The sequence below is a fragment of the Adiantum capillus-veneris genome, chromosome 24 (genome assembly GCF_014529385.1).
Source record: "Adiantum capillus-veneris isolate H3 chromosome 24, ASM1452938v2, whole genome shotgun sequence".
NCBI classification, from domain to species: Eukaryota; Viridiplantae; Streptophyta; class Polypodiopsida; order Polypodiales; family Pteridaceae; genus Adiantum; species Adiantum capillus-veneris.
In genome coordinates, this window is record NC_140954.1 from 69,069,135 (window position 1) to 69,087,795 (window position 18,661).

Genomic DNA, 18,661 nt, shown 5'->3' on the forward strand with positions numbered 1-18,661 from the left:
ATGACGCAAGCACATTTTCAGGTCCCAAAATAGCAATTCCCTAAATTTTAGGAGATGCTTCCATTGTATCTTTCTAGGTCATCTGACCCCCTTTGTACACTGTAGCCACACCCAGAACTGAAATGTAGCCTCTGTAGCAAAGGATTCCACTTTGGCTAGTCAATGACCCCACTTTGGCTAACCATAGTCCTTGTCCAACGTTAGTGCTCTCTTGCCCTCAGGCCTGGACTCCCTCTGGACAGTTCCACACTAGCTATGCAATGCAGGGCAGTTAGATTTCCCGAGGGGTGTTTCCAAAAAGTGAAAGTAAATAATTAATAAGAAAGAAATCAACAAAAAGGATAGATAGTAGTCACACGCTGGTGACATACCTCCCTCTTGAAATCTCAAACGTCCTCGTTTGCATCTATGTCATACATGCTCACAGTCAACACTGATGTATTCAACACCTGTCGACATATGTACGACACATACATGCTCATTGTCAACCCTGGTGTATTCAATACCTCCTCAACACATGTATTGCCTGCGTGTGAACCCTGTCCCAATGACATAGTGGTAGCTTCGCACTCTGCCATTGCTTTGAGTCACTAACTTTCCGATGACAAAATGGTAGGCACACATTTTGCCACTGTCTTGTAGTACACGTTGGGCCCAGTAACACTTTCGAGCATACCCAAACCGACAGTTTAAGAATGTAGTTACACATGTACCCTTTAATAGAAGCAATTATTGTATCCTTGACAAACTGACAAGAAATACTCACTTCTATAGCACTAACCAAAGTTTTAGACATTCCATAAGAGCAATTGCCAAACTGACAATCTGTACAGCTCTAACATTCATGTAACATGTATTTGATTTGAGCTCACTTTAAATACCATGTACATCATTTGTTTCAGAAGCCATTGTCACATTGACAATCCATGTAGCTTTGAAACTCAAGGGGTCAAGGTAGGTTGCAAATCGAAGGCTTCAAGGTAAAGTGATAACATAGTTGGTGACTCTGCAAGTTCACCTTCTTCCATCCACTTAGCATCCATTGGTGGATAGTTTCTGAACTTTACCAAGTAACGCCTAGCAACCTTGCCTTTCACTTTTCTTTGTTTATGTGCCAAAATATGTTCTGGGACCAAGATCTCGTCAAGTTCCTCGACTTCCAGATGATCTTCAGCTGGCATATCTTCTGGCACATCACCCACATAGGGTCTGAGAAGACTCACATGAAACGCATTGTGAATCTTCCAACTGTGAGGCAATTTCAGCCTATATGCAACATCACTGATTATGTCGCACACTTGAAAAGGCCCATAGTAACGCATGCTAAGCTTTGGAAACAGTCTTTCCTTGCCCTTCATCTTCTTTAACCTTGCCTTTTTAAAGAGTAAAAGCACACAATTACCAAGTGAATATACCACTTCACGACGGTGACGATCAGTTGCTTTCTTTTGCTTTGCCTGAGTCTTTTCTAAGGCCACTTTGACCTTCTTGTACATTTCATCCATGTCCTGAACATACTTATCTGCTTCAAATATCTTGTCCTTTGTATGCAGTATGGGAGGAACTTTCTTGCCACCTTCAACTATCTCAAAAGGTGCCTTGCCAGTTGATGAATGTACTGTATTATTGTATGCATACTCCACCAAGGGCAAATACTGCTCCCACTTTCCTTTATGCTCTGACACATAGCACTTTAGCATATCTAGGATAGTAGAATTTTCCTCTTCTGACTGCCCATCTATTTGAGGATGAAATGACGAAGAGAATTTGAGCGTTGTGCCCATATTCTCAAACAAGCCTCTCCAGAACAAACTTGTCATGCGTGGATCACGATCGCTAACAATCGACTGTGGCATGCCATGATACTTGAAAATATTGCTCATAAACAAGCGTGCCATCTGATCTGGCTTTATCTTTTGCCTGACAGGAATAATAAAATGAGCCTGCTTGCTAAATCTGCAAATGATGGTCCAAATACCATCGTTTCCTGTCTGCGTTCTCGGAAGATCAAAGATAAAATCCATAGCAATACTTTCCCATGGTTTATCTGGAATAGGTAGTGGTTGCAATAACCCTGGTGCCTTTTGCCTGTCAAACTTGACCTTCTTGCAAATTAGGCATTCTCGCACAAAGGCATCCACATCTCTTCTCAATGTAGGCTAGTAGAAGAATGTCTCAACCGCTTTATCTGTAGCATCGATACCACGATGTCCTGCATACGGTGGGACATGACTCTCTTCCATAACTTTGCATCGCAATGGCTTTGTGACACACAATCTGCCATGCATCATCATGAACCCATCCTTGAGAAGATAGTGTTCATGACGTTGTCCATCCATTAGCTGCTCGAAGACCCTTGCAAAATCTTCATCATTTGCATACTGTTCCCTCATATCATCAAGTTCATGATGATAAGGAATTGACACAGCTGAAATTTGTGGCTTCCTTGACAAGGCATCTGCCACAACATTCTTCTTGCCTTCCACATGCACAATGTGAAAGTGGAACATGGACAAGAAGCCCATCGCATATGCTTCTCAGATAACTTTGCCTGTGCCAAGAAGTATCGCAAGGTCTGATGGTCCGTTTGGACAACAAAGTCTGCACCTAGCAGGTAGTGTTTCCAACTTAAGAGCGCACGAATCACGGCCTGCAGTTCTTTTTCATAGGCTTGCATAGTCTTTTCTGGCCCTTGCAAGATTCTACTCTTATAGGCTACTACCCTGCCATCTTGCATTAGCACTGTACCAATGCTACTACCACAGGCGTCACACTGGACCACAAATGACTTCCTAAGATCTGGCAACACAATGATTGGATCTGAAGTCATCTTTTCCTTTAAGAGATTAAAAGCTGAAATCTCTTTCTGTGTCCATCTAAAGGTGACTGCCTTCTTTTGAAGAGCATGTAAAGGTGAAGCAATCTCAACGAAATTTCGGATAAACCTTCTGTAATAGGAGCATAGTCCCAAGAAACTTCGGACATCGTGCACCGTCTTCAAATCTGGCCATGACTTGATCGCTTCAACTTTTGCAGGATCCATTCTGACACCATCCTTTGAGACAATGTGTCCCAGAAAGTGAATCTCTTCCAGAAAAAACTCACTTTTCTTTGCATTGATGAGCAACCTATGACTGCGTAGCTCTTTGAACACAATGGCCAAGTGATGCCTATGCTCCTCTTCATTCTTTGAGTAGACTATCATGTCATCAAAGAACGTACCAACAAACTGCTGGTGTGGACGGAAAATTCTGTCCATCATCCTATTGAACGTAGCAGGAGCATTTGTGAGACCAAAGAGCATCACTAAAAATTCGTAAAGGCCAAACGTTGTTCTACAAGCAGTCTTGTGCACATCCTTTGATCTAATGCGGATCTGATGGTACCCACTCTTTAGATCTATCCTGCTAAACATAGCCGCTCCTTCTAATTTGTCCAGAATATCATCAATTCTAGGTATAGGGAACCTATTCTTGATGGTATTCTTGTTCAGTGCACGGTAGTCGATGCACATACTCCATGAGCCATCCTTTTTTTTCTGCACCAACAACACTGGAGAACAGAATGTGGATGAACTAGGTTGAATCAGCCCCTTTTCTAACAGCTCCTGTACTTGGCCCATTATCTCTTTCCGCTGAGCCGCACTAACCCTGTACGGAGGCTTATTTGGTGGGCTACTGCCTGGCACCAAATCTATCGCATGGTCCTCGGGTCTCTCTGGCGGTAATTGAGACGGTAATGAATCGGAAAAACAGTCACTATACTGTTGTAAAAACATTGACCTTTCTTTATCTAGCACAGATAAATTTGATTTATCACAATCTGACACTTCACGTGCAAAAACCAAGTACGCAGAAAGATGCTTTTTCATTACAGAAGTAATAGCAGAAGATGATACAGTGGAAATAGACTCCCCTTTAAGCTTTACATCCAGAATGTGAGTCTTTCCCTTGCTCTGTACAGTGATCTTTTTGTTGTAGGCATCCATGATTCCCTGTACACGAAACAACCAAGGAGTACCTAACAACACATCACATCCGTCCAGTGGCATGATGTAAAATTCTTGAGCATCTACATAGGACTGGATATGTAGGTGCAACTTTCCAATGATGGGTGTCACAGCCTCTGTATGGCCAGGACATGCCAAACCTGCCTTTGCTATATATCCCATCTCTTCAGGTCTGATTCCCAACTTTGAAGCCAGTTCTGGGGAAATGAAGTTGGCTTTGGCACCTGGATCAAAGAAGATAAGGACTGTTTGATCCCTGACCTTTCCCCATGCTCTGCAAAGCTCACTTGCATCTGAATTTGGCTTGTCGCCCACCATATCTGGCACTAGACCAGCCATGGGCTTCTTTCCTTTCTTGTCCTCCTTGTCTTGAGAATCAGCTGGCCTTTTCTTTGTAGGACAATTGTAAGCAATGTGGCCAGGCTGCTCACAGATGAAGCATTTGTTTTTTGACCTCAGGACCTTCTTTTGCTCTTTCAATTTGCGAGGAAAACGTCTTTTCCATTTCTTCGCTGGTCCCTTTTCTAATTCAGCCGTAGCTTTGTCTTTCCCTGCGTTGGCGGGCTCCTGAGTCACTTTAGGAACCTCCTTGGAAACATACTTCTTCGCTGTATTTTTCTTGGCTGATCCTTCCTTGACGCCAGTATTAAATTCACAATCTTCTCCCTTGAGCAAACCATTGCCAGTGTTTGCTACCTCGATGAGCTGCGTCAAAGTAGTGACTTTGGTCTTCGTGCAGTACTTTCTCAATCCTTTGGGTAGGCCACAATAGTATTTTTCAATCTGTTCTGTCAAAGGCACAAACCTATAGGAAGTTACTAGAAGTAGAGCTTTCCAAAACTTCCGATTGTAGTCATCCAGATTCTTGCAAGTGGCAGCATTAAGCTGGTGCCATTCTGTTATGACATCTGCTTCAAAGTCATCAGATAACCATGCTGCTGCAAAAATCTGCTTGAAGTAAATCCATGTGGACGGAGCTTGCCCTTGCAGCAATAAAGTTGTCCACCATTGTCCCGTATTCCCTGTCAAGAAAGTGGCTGCCTTGCGGACCTTTGAAGCCTCTGTAAAGTTTCCCCCGGCATAGGCCTTGTCAAACTGTTGGAGGAATGAGAGAGTCTTCTTCCTGTCATCAAACCCTGTAAAGGTCGTGAATGTCACACCTTTGCCACCTTCTTTGTACAGAGTTTGCCTCTCCAGCGGCATTAAATTGTCATATGGAAGTGACTGAAACATGGGAACACTGTTAGGGTTCATTTGTGTTCCCTGACCGCAGTTAAGTTGACCTAGAATTTCCATATTTGGCTGCTGATTTGTAATTCTAGCCATACCAAAATTTGCCTGTGGCATCCCAAACTGGCCCTGAGTGCTTTGAAACCCTGGTAGCATGCCCGTGACACCATACATGGGGTTAGGCATCATCGTTTGAGCACCCCCGAATACTGTTCCTGGCGTGTAAAACGATGCATGACCAGCCATGCTTTGGAATACCGATCTACCTCCAAAAAAGCCAGGGTGTACCGAAGGTGGTGGAAAGACCTGTTGCATAGCCTGTAGGTTGCTTCCCTGCCCATTAGAACCAGCTAGGCTGCTGAAAAGTGGCTGGTTGAACTGGTACAGCTTGAAAGACTGGCATCTCAGCCACCTGTTCTTGCACCTTAGGCACAGGTTGTGGAGACTGCATGTTCTCCGTCAAGTGTACAGGTGTTTCCATTGACTCTGCAGTATGAAGCACCTGTGCTCGAGCCTTAACAGGCTTTTGAATGTGATCCAGTGACCCAACTTGCTGAGACGGAAGAGAAGGTTGCAGAAAGGCTAAAAATCTCGGATTCTGTATTACTTGTGTGAACATAGCCACAGCAGTAGCCAACTGGGTCCTGAATATATCATCATCCGTCTGTGGTGGTCTTGAAGACTCACCCACTATATGTGTCTGTTTACCCTGTGAAGAGGAAACCTCTTCAGTCACATTATCTGGTCTGTCAGCCATAATTGCAATTCCCTGTGTCTGGTCTATGATCCCCTGAGTCTTCAAGCCCAACCTGATCAAGGCTCACTTCTATGGGAAAAAGTGATTTAATCCCGGCGATGGAACCATGAAACCGGCCTGTTACTTCAAAAAGGGCGGTAGACTTTAGACTTAAACCTTATTTGCTTTCACCTATTTAATTCGTTGCCCACTTTACCTATACTTTCAAGACACAACAAAGGGGAGAGGGATACAAGCTGCTAGATTGCACCTGTATGAGTAGACCGACACCAGATTGGCCCCTAACTTAGGCGCCCCTTTCAGTATTTCTTTATTGTTTAAAAGAGGGAATAAACGTTGTGGTTCCCTACAAGCTGCCCCGCACAAGCTTGGCTGAATTTCAAGTGTTCCGGCCCGATTTCGGCAACATAACTGTACTAGGACCCTTCACAGTCAGTATTCCCACGCATTGAATGACTTTCCCGACGCATACGGGCACTTTGCAAAACCTGGCGAGAATCTGCAGCACGCTGAATTCTTTGTTTTCAGCCCCGAAAATGCGCCAGATCACCTGTAAAGCGGTCCCCTCGCGTCCCCGAACCTCCTAGGGGTATTAGGGTCCGTTTAGGGCCAAAACCCTAAACCTGAAAAAATACACAGCAGGCTGTAATTTACCGTTTCGGGCTCCGTTTCGCGTGCCGGTCGCATCCGTAGCAAGCCCTCGAGCTCCCGCACTTGTAGGGCTACTTGCCCTTTGAATCGGACGAGATTTCTGGCGTGAAACCTCTCCGAATTCACTTGTGCTTGCGGGGGATTAGTCGCTAGCTAATCTAGTACCTGTGCAAGAGGCTCTTGCCTCAGCAATCGCGCATGAACCCACACAACTGTACATTGGTCAATTGAAAAGCCCACTAGAGAGGCATAACATACTGCCATAGGGGAGAGAGAGGGCAGTGCGTAGCGTGCATGGCATCACTCCTGGCACCGCACTGTACATAGGAGGGAAAGGAAGCACTCCATAGCTCTTGACTTGTGACAAAATCTGCAAATGAGCCTCTCCTCCCTTCAAATTCAGCGCCACTTCTTCATGCATGAGGAAAGTGCACAGAAATGTGCCATTTGGCACATTTACAGCCTATTTTCCGTTTCGGGGTTGCCGCCTAAAAATCTCCCAACCGGTTGCCCAGTTGACTTCACTGCAGAGTAAGAAAATGTTTCCCTTGTCATTCCGGAGGTAATGACACAAACACATTTTCAGGTCCCAAAATAGCAGTTCCCTAAATTTTAGGAGATGCTGCCATTGTATCTTTCTAGGTCATCTGACCCCCTTTGTACACTGTAGCCACACCCAGAACTGAAATGTAGCCTCTGTAGCAAAGGATTCCACTTTGGCTAGTCAATGATCCCACTTTGGCTAACCATAGTCCTTGTCCAACCTTAGTGCTCTCTTGTCCTCAGGCTCGGACTCCCTCTGGACAGTTCCACACTAGCTATGCAATGCAGGGCAGTTAGATTTCTCGAGGGGTGTTTCCAAAAAGTGAAAGTAAATAAATAATAAGAAAGAAATCAACAAAAAGGATAGATAGTAGTCACACGCTGGTGACAGATACCAATGTAATGGAAATGGCCTATGAACTTTGAGAATAGCGGAGTTAGGAGAATTAAAGAGAGCATTTTTGTGAGTTTACTTTAACATAGAGAGTGAACTTAACTGACGGTAGCAACATAATCCTAGTACTTAATTAACTCGGCATGAACAATACTTTTGCAAGAGAGAGAGTTTAGAGAACTTGACAACAATTGAGGACCGGATTTATGTGGATCCGGTCCCTTCTCCAATAGGTTTTTGTATTATAGATTCTCCCATCAAGAGAGACTTGGTACAATTTAATCTTTGTGTTCCTTATGACCTAGGTGATGCAATGAAGATGGAAAGCTTTATGCATCACGAGCATAACATAGACTTTGTGAAAAGCATTAACCATTCCCAACCTCAGTCCCAAGGCCTCAAACACCTTGAAAGGTGGAGAGAGCTAGCGGGGAATGAGGGTAGGGAAGAGGAAGAAGAAACATTTATAGGAGAAAGAAATAGTTCCTGACTTATTATCACTCTTCTTGCTAGCATACATAATAGCATAGTAATGAAGATGGAAAAGATGACAAGCTTAAGCATTGAAGCATGGCTCTTGGTTGGATTTGCATTCCATAGCCAAGAGTGTTGGTGTAGGCTCTGAACTTCTCTACTAGCTTGGAGAAGGAGATGGAACTCTTGCACTTTGCACTTCACACAATAAGAGAGTGTGTGTGTGTGTGTGTGGGGAGGGGGAGAGTACATCTTGTAAGCAAGCCCCCTCCTTGCTTGGGTCGACATTCTTTTCTAGCTCAAGATGAAAGCTCATTGGCCTTTCCAAGCCTAGCCAATCACAAGCTGGGTGCATATCAAGTAACAAGGGTAGCCTTGAGACAAATGTCCCCCTTTTCCCTTTTAGAGAGAGGACTTGATAAATGCATAGACAATTAATTAAATTAACTAAATTATCATTGGACCCCTTGGGAGCAGAGTTATCGGGGAACGCCCCCCTAGCCCCCGTTCCGGCGTTCCGGGGGGCAGTTCCCTTCCCGAACGTTCCGAAACGTCCCGGAACGTTTGACGTTCCGAGTGGCAAACCGGAACAGCCGTTCCGGAACGCCCCCTGAACGGCCAACGGCTACAAACAAATTTGGCAAAAATTGAAAAAATTGAAGTAAATGTTTTGGCTTCTTTCTGAAGTGTGCAAGGCCTCAAGGACTCATAAAATGCACCCCCCTCCCCCTTTCTCTCTACAAGCCAATCCTCAAGGCTCAAGCTCTCCCTCTCAAGACTCACTCTCTCTCCCTTTCACACTCTCAAGATCTCTCCCTCTCAAGACTCACTCTCTCAAGGCTCAAGGCTTCACGCCTTCAAGCTCTCATCCTCTCCCTCCCACTCTCTCAAATCTCTCCCTCTCCCTCTCACTCTCTCTCTCTCTCCCTCTCTCTCTCTCTCACACACACACATCATCATCTAGTCATAGCAAGGTTGAATGGTCTTCAAAACGAGTTTTTTTGTGAGTATTACAGTCAAAGCACTCTAATACTCCTTGTATTTAAACACAAGGAGCTTAAAAATGCACTATTTGGGTGTTTTTAATACCTCCCGTTCCGCGCCGTTCCCGTTCCGGACCACTAGCCGTTCCCCCGTTCCGCAGGGATCCCGTCGTCGTTCCCGTTCCGCGTTCCGGGTAACTATGCTTGGGAGGCCAACCAATAGGCTTTGGACACTCCTTGAGGAAAACCTAGCTAGGGGCTTGACATGTGTCCTTCTTGCCTCTTGAGCAAGGGTGCCCTTTGGGAGAGAGAGAAGTCTTCCAACCATCCCCCCTACTTGCATGGCTCGCCCCCCTCCTTGTAGGGATCTTTGTTGACTTTTGTGACACCTCAAGCCCCTCAACCTTGGGCCCGGTTCCCACCACAAGCTCGGCCCTTAAGCCCCTCAAGCTTGGTCCGGGTTCCCACCTACCACAAGCATCTCAGTCATTAAGCACCTTAGCACATCTTGTGCGGTGACTGTGGCCTTATAAGGAATCAACATGCAAAACTTGCTGAAACGGTCAACAATTGTCAAACATTGAGTGGTCCTTGAATGTAAACTAGGTGGAAGGTTAGTCGCAAAATCCATGGAAATATCCTGAAAAGGTCTATCGGGAATAGACAGCAAAAGCAAGAGGCCTTGCTACTTACCCCGATGAGCTTTTACCTTTTGACAAATAGTACATTGTGTGACATAACGAAACACATCCTTTCGCATTTTAGGCCAATAATAGAATCCTTTTATTTTTCCCAGAGTGGTGTTCATTCCCCTGTGCGGACCCGTGCGAGTCATGTGTATCGTACAATATGGCTGTCCTGAGAGAGGGAAACACACATAGACGGTGACGAAAATATAACAAATCTTCACGAATGAGATAGTTGCTAGGCCCTTGGGAAGCAAGAGCCTGCAATCATTGCTTACCAAACTCGGAATCTGCGTACTGGTTCTTCATGTTGCCGAAAGACACACCCTGAAGAGAAACTGTGGATCTTGACTCAAGAGCCAGGATCTGTCCTTTGCGACTTAACGCATTTGCAAGAGGGTTAGCTTTTCCAGGCACATACTCAATCAAACCGCCAAATTGCTCAAAAAATTGTGACCACCATGTTTGGCGATCACTCCAATGTGCACTAGGTATAGACTGGAGCCACTTGAGGGCTTGGTGATTTGTGCGAACTGTGAACTCTCTACCATACAGAAAATGATTCCAATGATTTAGAGAGTGAATGACAGACAAAAGTTCTTCATCATAAACAGAATAGTTCTTTTTTGCACTATTGAGCTTCCGACTAAAGGAATGCAACTGGATGGCCACGCTGCTGAAGCACAGCGCCTATGGAGACATTGCTCGCATCTGTCCATACCTCAAAGGGGTCATCCCAAGAGGCAAGGATAAGACATGGCGCTTCTGTCACCGCAACCTTGAGAGCTGCGAAAGCCTCAATGGCTGCCTCGGGCAAATCCAGGGGCTGCGGCGAGTCTTTACCCCTTTCAAAACATCTGTCATGGGTGCGGCAATGCGTGGAAAATTCTCTATCTGCGAACTATATGCTTGACATAAACCAAGAAAAGAATGCACAACATATGTAGTTTTGGGCAAATACCTGTTCCACCTTCGCAAGATCTAGCTTGACGCCTTCTGTAGAAATGATATAACCCAGATAAGTAATTTCAGTGAGAAAAAACTTAGATTTCTTAGCTGCAATGTACAATTGACACTCATCCAAACGGGTTAATACCCTTTCTACATCCTTTTCATGTTGTTCCTAGGATGCAGAAAAAATGATAATATCATCAAGAAAGATGAACACACATACACTAACCATATCGCCAAAACGGCCTACCATGAGACGGTTAAATATACCCACAACACCTGTCAATCCTAAAGGCATAACCACATACTTCCATTGCCCTCGCTTCGTACAAAAAGCGATCTTGTAGATGTCGCCTTTGAATACCCTTACTTGATGGTATCTACTTTTGAGATCAACCTTACTGAAAACCTTTGCCCCATTGAGCCTATCTAGGATATATTCAATGCGAGGCATCGGAAACTTGTTCTTGACGGTCATCTTATTCAATGCCCTCTAATCAACACACAAATGAGACGAACCACCCTTCTTGCGGACAAACAAAATAGGAGTAGCAAAAGGACTTACACTAAGACGTATGAATCCCCTCAGCCCTGGCTACCAACTCCGTGAGTTGCCGCTCTAACTCTTCTTCCTGAGTCTTGTTCAAACGGTAGGGAGCCCTATTGACCAGCTGTGCCCCCTCTGTGAGTTCGATGTGATGGTCCTCCAGCCGCTCGGGTGGGAGATCATCTTGCAAAAAGAGATGCTTAATCTTGGTAAACAAAGCTGAATACCTGTCTTGAGCCTGAATGCTCTGGGTAACTGGAGCGGCATAGATGAATGTCGCTTGTGCTCTTCGTAATTCACGCTTCGCTTGCACATGAGTAATGAGAGGCAGAGAATGTAGACCCTCCTCACCACAAATGATTATAGGAGAGTCACTTTTGGTATTTAAAGTGAGAGTATTGTCCGCCCAGTCAATGAGAGGGTTATGCTCTCGAAACCATCTAATGTCCAAAAGCATATCACATCCTGAGAGAGGAGACATGACAAATTTTCGACAAAAAGCAGCTTGTTGAACTGTAAACAACACATCGAGGCACTCTTGCTTAATGAGAGTCCATAGCGGGAGCGAAGTCCGACATCTCGAGAGGAGTTGTCTGGCTAACCTCTAGGCGGGCTCTCTCTACAAGAGAGGCACTAATCACATCATGCGTACTACCTGAATCAAACAATATGACAAAATGCTGGCCCTTCACATGATCATAACATTTAGAGAGAGACTCATCAATGTGTGTGTCAGGAACATGTGAAGACTCAGATTGGTTCATTTAAAGTGCTTGTGGTAACTGTTGGTGCTTTGGGTTCTTTAGGTGGGGTTGTCTTCGGACAAGCCTTGTTAATGTGACCCTTAACGTGACATTGATAACATCTACCTTCCTTAGCATAAATCACTTGTTCTTCAGCCGTTATGTATTCTCCTATAATTCCTTGTGCGGCTTTTTTATCTGGGGTTAGCTTAGGTTTTGTAGGTGCTTTAGCTTTACCCTTAGATTCATTTTGAGAGTCTTTTTCCGAAGGATTAAAGGAAGATTAGCTAGAAGAGTTACCATTCTCCATTGTTACCGTTTTTACCGTTCTTTGGGTTCTGAGGAGTCTGAGAGGTACTGTGACTTGTTCTCCGTAGGCTTCCCCTTGTTGTGCTTCATCTCTTGTGCGAGAGCAATTGCTACCGCCTTGTTGAGATCCACGGGATTGAAGACTTCGACGTCAAACCTGATATAGTCGTCCAACCCGAAAATAAAAGCCTCTTTGTGCTTCGCATCCGATTTGCGTAATTGGGTGCCAAGCTGCAAAACACGGTTAGAAAAAGACACGACTGGAGTACCATTTTGCTTGAGATTGCGCCAATCTTTCTTTAACTGCGCTAGGTACTGAGGTGGCAAGAACCGTACCTTAAGCTTGTCTTGGAAGTCGGCCCAATAGAAAGAAAGGGACATGCCTTCCTCGGCTTCCTCTAGGTGTGCGGCCAATTGCTCCTCTTGCCACGCTTGATACCAATTAATGGCATCACCGGCAAGATACATGGCGGCCGTCAAAACTTTGCTATTCCTTGTCTTCTTAGTTGTCGCAAAATAAGCATTAAATTGATGCAACCAAGAATGAATAACATTAGTATCTATTTTATCATCATACTTAATAAATGTCAACTTCTCCGTGACGGGGTTGTTGGAATCCGCTTCTCGACTTGTACTATCTGATGATTCGCCCACGTCCTTGAGTGGCTCGGACTTCGAGGTGAGAACCTGTAGGACCAATTCTTGTATGCGTTGGTCTCTCTGCGCCTCACGTTCTAATTCCAAGGCCGCTCGTCTTTCTTCGGACGCCATGCGCGCTTGCTTGCGCTCGCGATGAAAGGTGGCGCATTGCGCCTCTTGTTGTAGTATCATGTCCATCATTGACTTGACCAAAACCTCCATAGGATTTGGTGCAAACCCTGTGGCGTAGAGATGGGGAAGGGGGAGGGTCGGAAAAACCTCTTGGTGGGGAAAATTCTTCTTCACAACCTCCATCCTCATTACCTTCATGCAAAGTATCCATTCCGCTTCGGGTGATGACCATACACTGAGATCTTGGGTTCTTAAGTTCACGAGGAACTTGGGTTCTTGGGGCTCAAGGGTTCTTGAGGGCTTGAGACTCTTGGGTGCTTTAGCTTGCAATCTGTGTTAGAGAAGGCTCTTCTCTTTCCTGTGGGCGCACCCCTTTGGTGGCCTTGTACTCACACCAAGGTTTCTTTTTCCCACCTCACGTCGATTGGCGTGCCGCTAAGTGCACGGTCCGTTCTCAATGAGTGAAAAGAGGAACGAGGGGAGGCCGGACAAGCCCTTCTTTCTTGGGTTACCTGTCACTCTTCAAAAACACGATTATGAATCGACACGCCCAAGTGGACTTGGGTTATGTGCGACCGAACAAGCAAAAAAAATCTCTGTGGTTCTTTCCTTGAGTGATACAGAACACTGCCAAAGCTCTGATACCAATGTAAGGTGCAGCGGAAGTGAATGTTGAACTTTGCTCAAGATGAGTGCTCCAAACCGTGCTCAAGGGTTCCTTTTACTTACGGAAGGGAGAGCCTTCCGTTCTTTTAGTGAGAGAGTGCAAATGATCACAAACAAAGTGGATAACTTTGGATGAAGGTGCTGAGACTGAGAGAGAGATAGAGAGAAGAATACGACACCAGAGTGTTGTCAAACCCTCCTCCAAGGGCTCCTCTCTCGATGGCGAGAGAAGTCTATGCTATTGATTGCACAAATCTGGTACAAAGGTGCTGATGCAAGTTCTTGATGCTATGATGCAATGATGATCTAAGTCGGGGACAATGGCGATGAAGAAGGCGACGACGACACTAACGACTGCTGGCTGAAAATGCTGTTATCTCTGACCGAAAACGCTGCTGTAGCAGGACCAACAACGCTGCTGTAGCAGGGCTGAAAACGCTGCTATGTCTGATGTGAAACGCTGATGCTGCTGTGATGAAAACGCTGATGTAGGTTGTGTAAAAACGCTGATACAGGCTGTGTAAACTTGCTGATGCTGCTGATCTGCAAACGCTGGTGCTAAGTGCTGAAGATGCTTGTAGTAAAACGTTGGTCTTCATGAGGTTCTTGTTGAGGAGAAACACTAGAGGGCCTGCTGCAGATCCTGCCTGTGCTCTCTTGGTTTCTTCTGCTTCTTTTTAGTGACTGCCAGGTTTCTCTTATATTAACTTAGCAAATTTGCCCTACCGAGTTTCCCAACGAAGTCACTTGTTGATAATAAGTGAAAAATGGCTAAAATAGGGAAAATGGGTTCTGTGCATTGTAAAATGCTCATGATGGCTACTAACTGTAATGCTGATGATCATGGTGTGTGCAACCAGAGGATATGCAACTACTTTAAGTGCCTGGACATGCACGGTCTGCGCACAGGCTCACAGAGGTGCCATAACACTTCCTAAGCTGACGTGAACCTTGGACTTGAAGTAGCTTGTCCACATGCACATAGGGTTAGATGTGCACGTGACAAGCTAAGGGAAAAAAAAGGTTTTGTGAGGCTTATGGGGAGCAATAGCGCCTAAAGAGGGCTTTTTTTAGAAGTTTTGGAAAAAGGGAAGAAGAAAAGAGGGGGGCAGCCTTTTCGACGAAAGGAGGAGCCTTTTTCCTTGGGGGAAGAAGAGGAGAATTGGGAGAGAGAAGGAAGAGGTTTCGTACGCTCGGTGATCAAAGGGTGCAAGAAGTAAATCGCCGTGAAGCGGCTCGGAAGGGTGAGCGTTTTGTAGCAGCAGCAGCCAGCGAGGGCTGCCAAGAGGAGAAGGTGCTGTTGAACTGAAGCCAATGGTGGATTTTCCGTCGAGGTGTGTACCAATGAGGTCGAGTTGCGAGGGAGGTGTCTGCCCCTCTATATGAAACGGTGATGGCCATGGTGCGGCCTAGAGCAAAACATATGGATCTTGTACATGGTGTTTTTTCTTTGAAAGAGAAGCTGTCATCACCAGTTTTGGCGTCGTCTGTCCGCTCTTCCCGCTTTTCTTCTTTGCTCGTCTCCAGGGTGTGTGGTGCCGGTGTGTGTGAGCGTGTGCGTCCCCCGGGCCCCCTTTGTGTGAGAGAGAGAGAGAGAGAGGTGTTGAGATGTGGAAGAGCTGGAAGCAGGCAAGATCAGTGTGATCGCTATCTAGTGATTGTGCATAGTGTATGTGCAGAGTGTATCTAGTGATTGTGCAGAGTGTATGTGCGTTGGGTGAAGTGCAGGCGAGGCCCCGCTAGTGTGAGTTGTTTTTTTTTAAAGGTGTTTTTCAGAGGACAGGGGTGCTGTGAATACCCTGAGCTATATAGGGGCCATTGCGTGTGTGCCGGGTTGGAGGAAGCCAGGATAAGGAGATGTCTCCCTATCCAAGTCTCTCTCTCTCTCTCTCTCTCTCTCTCTCTCTCTCTCTCTCTCCGCATTTTGTGTATTGTGCAGCTTGCTTACCACTCCACCTCTCGCTCGACCATTGCTGGTCTTATTTGAAAGCAAGACATGTGGTTTTGCACGTGTAGGTCAAAGGTCGGCATTCCATCCCGCACGTAGGACCTGCATTCGAGAGCAGTAGTTTCAGGCACTATACTTGAGAGTCACCGCGAGGAGATTCAAAGAAAGGACAGTTTGCAGAAAATTATCACCTCTCTCTCTCTCTCTATAGTTTGCAGGAAATTATCACCTCCCTCTCTCTACATTACGTTTGAGCATATCTTTTTGTGCTTCACATATTGGGTCTGGATGGCTCAACGAAACATGCATTGGAGGGCATGCAGGAAGCGATGCCATCGCCTAGTTTAACTAAGCATGCATGTTGCAAAAAGAGGTTGCCAAGCACCTCTCTCTCTCTCTCTCTCTCTCTCTCTCTCTCTCTCTCTCTCTCTACATTACGTTTGAGCATATCTTTCTGTGCGTGACGTGGGTGTGGATGGCTCGGCGAAACATGCACTTGGAGAGCATACAGGAAGCGTTGACACCACCTGGTGTAACCAAGCATGCATGATGCGGGAAGAGGTTGCCGAGCAGGGAGAGGCCAAGGAAAAGGGTGCATCAAGCCGGGGTACGTGCCTTGCTTTGCATATATCGCGTGTAAAACATGAACCTCATTGTTTGGTGAGAAAATGTTGAAATCTGAACATGGTTGCAAGTTGCCTATTTTCAGCCCCCACTATTGACAATTGGCTGGGCCATAAGGCTGCAAGCGACCATTTTATCAACGAAAACCATCAATCTTGAATACTTACACTAGAAAAGCCGTATTGCAAGACCTTGACAATGCTAGGTTAGCGGCACTCTAATGTTCAAATGGCAAGTACAAGGTCCAATGGGAAGCAATTGATTGTGTTCTAGGGTTGTGGATAGTTCTAGGGTGGAATCAGATTTTTGAATAGTTGGGGCCTCTGGGGATGTTGAGCAATGAGTTATAAAGCGCCAAATCACCAACAACATTGTATGTGCATCTCATAATTATAACTACTATCTGAGTGGTAGTCCTTTGTGTGTTGTGCAAGAGATTCTGAATAGTAGTCCTTTGTGAGTTGCTGCAATAACTTTGGCTTGGATGAGGGGTAGTCCTTTGTGACTTACAACAAGAAATGTGGCTTGGACTTGCTTGACAATGTCCGAGATTGTCTTCTCAACAAAAGTGTTATATACAAGTGTTCATAATCTATATTTGAATGTTGCGTATATTGCTTTTGCACTATTACTTAATTCTTGGTCCTGTTACAATATTCATTAGGATAGGCTTGACGATCAAGATAGTCTTCTCAAAGAAACAGTGCTGTTGTAGGAAGGGTTTAGTGCTTTCATTTGTATCACTCCATCATGCTAGCAAGCAGTGGTATGGTATTTTTGGCAGCCTTACAACAATATAATGAAAGGGCTGAATAGAAGTATTCACAAAGGGATAGGCTAGATGGTGAAGGCGAACTGGTCAATACACTCCATGAGTTGGGTACTGATGACACCATAACAACTAGCATAGGTATCATGACAAAGGTGTGACAACCAATTGAAACCATGGACATTATTTACATTGTATCCATCAAGGTAGTAAGCATGCTAGGTGAATATCTTTCTTGCAATTTCTTGATCAATTCATCTCGGTCTTCTATATTGTTGTTACTGTCCGTAAGACACGTTGATAGACTAGTACATTTTAAAAAAAATTGGCCAACCATCCCGCTTCCCTCTCTCCTTCCATGTAAGCGAGCTTCACCTAGTTGGGTCAATAAGGTTTTCCTCTCTCTCTCTCTCTCTCTCTCTCTCTCTCTTCTTGTGTTTGCACTACGCCGTTTTGCCCTTTTCTTTGGCTGCGGGCTCATAGAAAAGCGGCTGTCTTTCACGGTTCCCTCTCTCTCTCTCTCTCTCTCTCTCGACTCCCAAGTTAATGAGGCCTTCTTACAACGCCAATGTATCATGGCTTGGGAGAAATCTGGAGGTTCTCGCTTCAGCCATTACACCACACACGTTGCCCCAAACTACAAATCTCTCTTCTTCTCGGAACGAGGTAACCGAACCCCTTCCTACATCCTTGAGCCCATCCCGTTGAGTGCGATCCGCACCATTGCCTCCATTCGTCTTAGCTCCCATTCTCTACGCTGCGAGACAGGACGTTGGGGCACTGGCGAGGAGTGTCATCGACTTTGCACCTTATGCCCTCGTCAAGTGCGAGAGAGTGAGTACCACACACTACTTGAGTGCTCAGCTTTTGACCACATTAGGTCCTCTTTTCCCCATATATTCAGCCATGAGCTCTCCCTACATACCTTCCTCTCCCAACCACGATGTGGACTCTCTATTGCGACGCTCATTTCAGCCATTTTTGAGCATCGAGAGTCACTTATGAACTCCACTCACACCACGTGACATGTTCATTTGGTCCCATAGGTCATATTTGACCTCCGAGGACGATAATAGAACTATCTATCTATCTCTCTCTCTCTCTCTCTCACACACACACACACACACACACACACACACACACACACACATACACACAAACACATTGTCAAAACCATTGCCGCCACGTTTTTAAATCACTCCTTGGTCGTGCATACATAAACAACTATTTATTGCCAAGAAAAACGATGTAGAAGGGCAAGAACTCATTCTCACTGTGGTGATCATCCACATGAAAGAGAGAGAGAGAGAGAGAGAGAGAGAGAGAGAGACTCTTTCCACGAATAACTTAGCTCTCTACTATGTTTTTACTCTCTGTTTGTGCCTACTTGCAGTTTCAACATCTGTAAGTTTGTTATGATGTTAGTCAGGTTAAAATAAGAATGAAATATGAATCAATAAGTGATGCATGCCATAATCTTTCCATTCTGCCATGATCATGTGTAGGCATTCGATCAGGCGTTTCTCTACAACACTACAAAATGACAAATATCGACACCGTCTCCACAGCCATTGGCATTTTAGGTGACCCTCTCTCTCTCTCTGTG

The 18,661-nt window shown here is 45.3% G+C and overlaps 1 protein-coding gene across 4 annotated transcripts in view; it reads left to right on the forward strand.

Moving 5' to 3' along the window:
• LOC147426545 (bidirectional sugar transporter SWEET7b-like) overlaps positions 1 to 18,661 on the forward strand; it is a 100,555-nt gene that overhangs the window by 43,075 nt on the left and 38,819 nt on the right. For 2 of the 4 annotated variants that reach the window (XM_086498576.1, XM_086498577.1), the window contains exon 3: positions 18,561 to 18,638. The exons of the other annotated variants lie outside the window; for them this stretch is intronic. In XM_086498576.1, coding sequence (XP_086354702.1) covers positions 18,596 to 18,638 — 43 coding nt within the window. In that variant the 5' untranslated portion in view covers positions 18,561 to 18,595. The remainder of the gene's footprint in view (positions 1 to 18,560; positions 18,639 to 18,661) is intronic. 4 annotated transcript variants of the gene reach the window in all.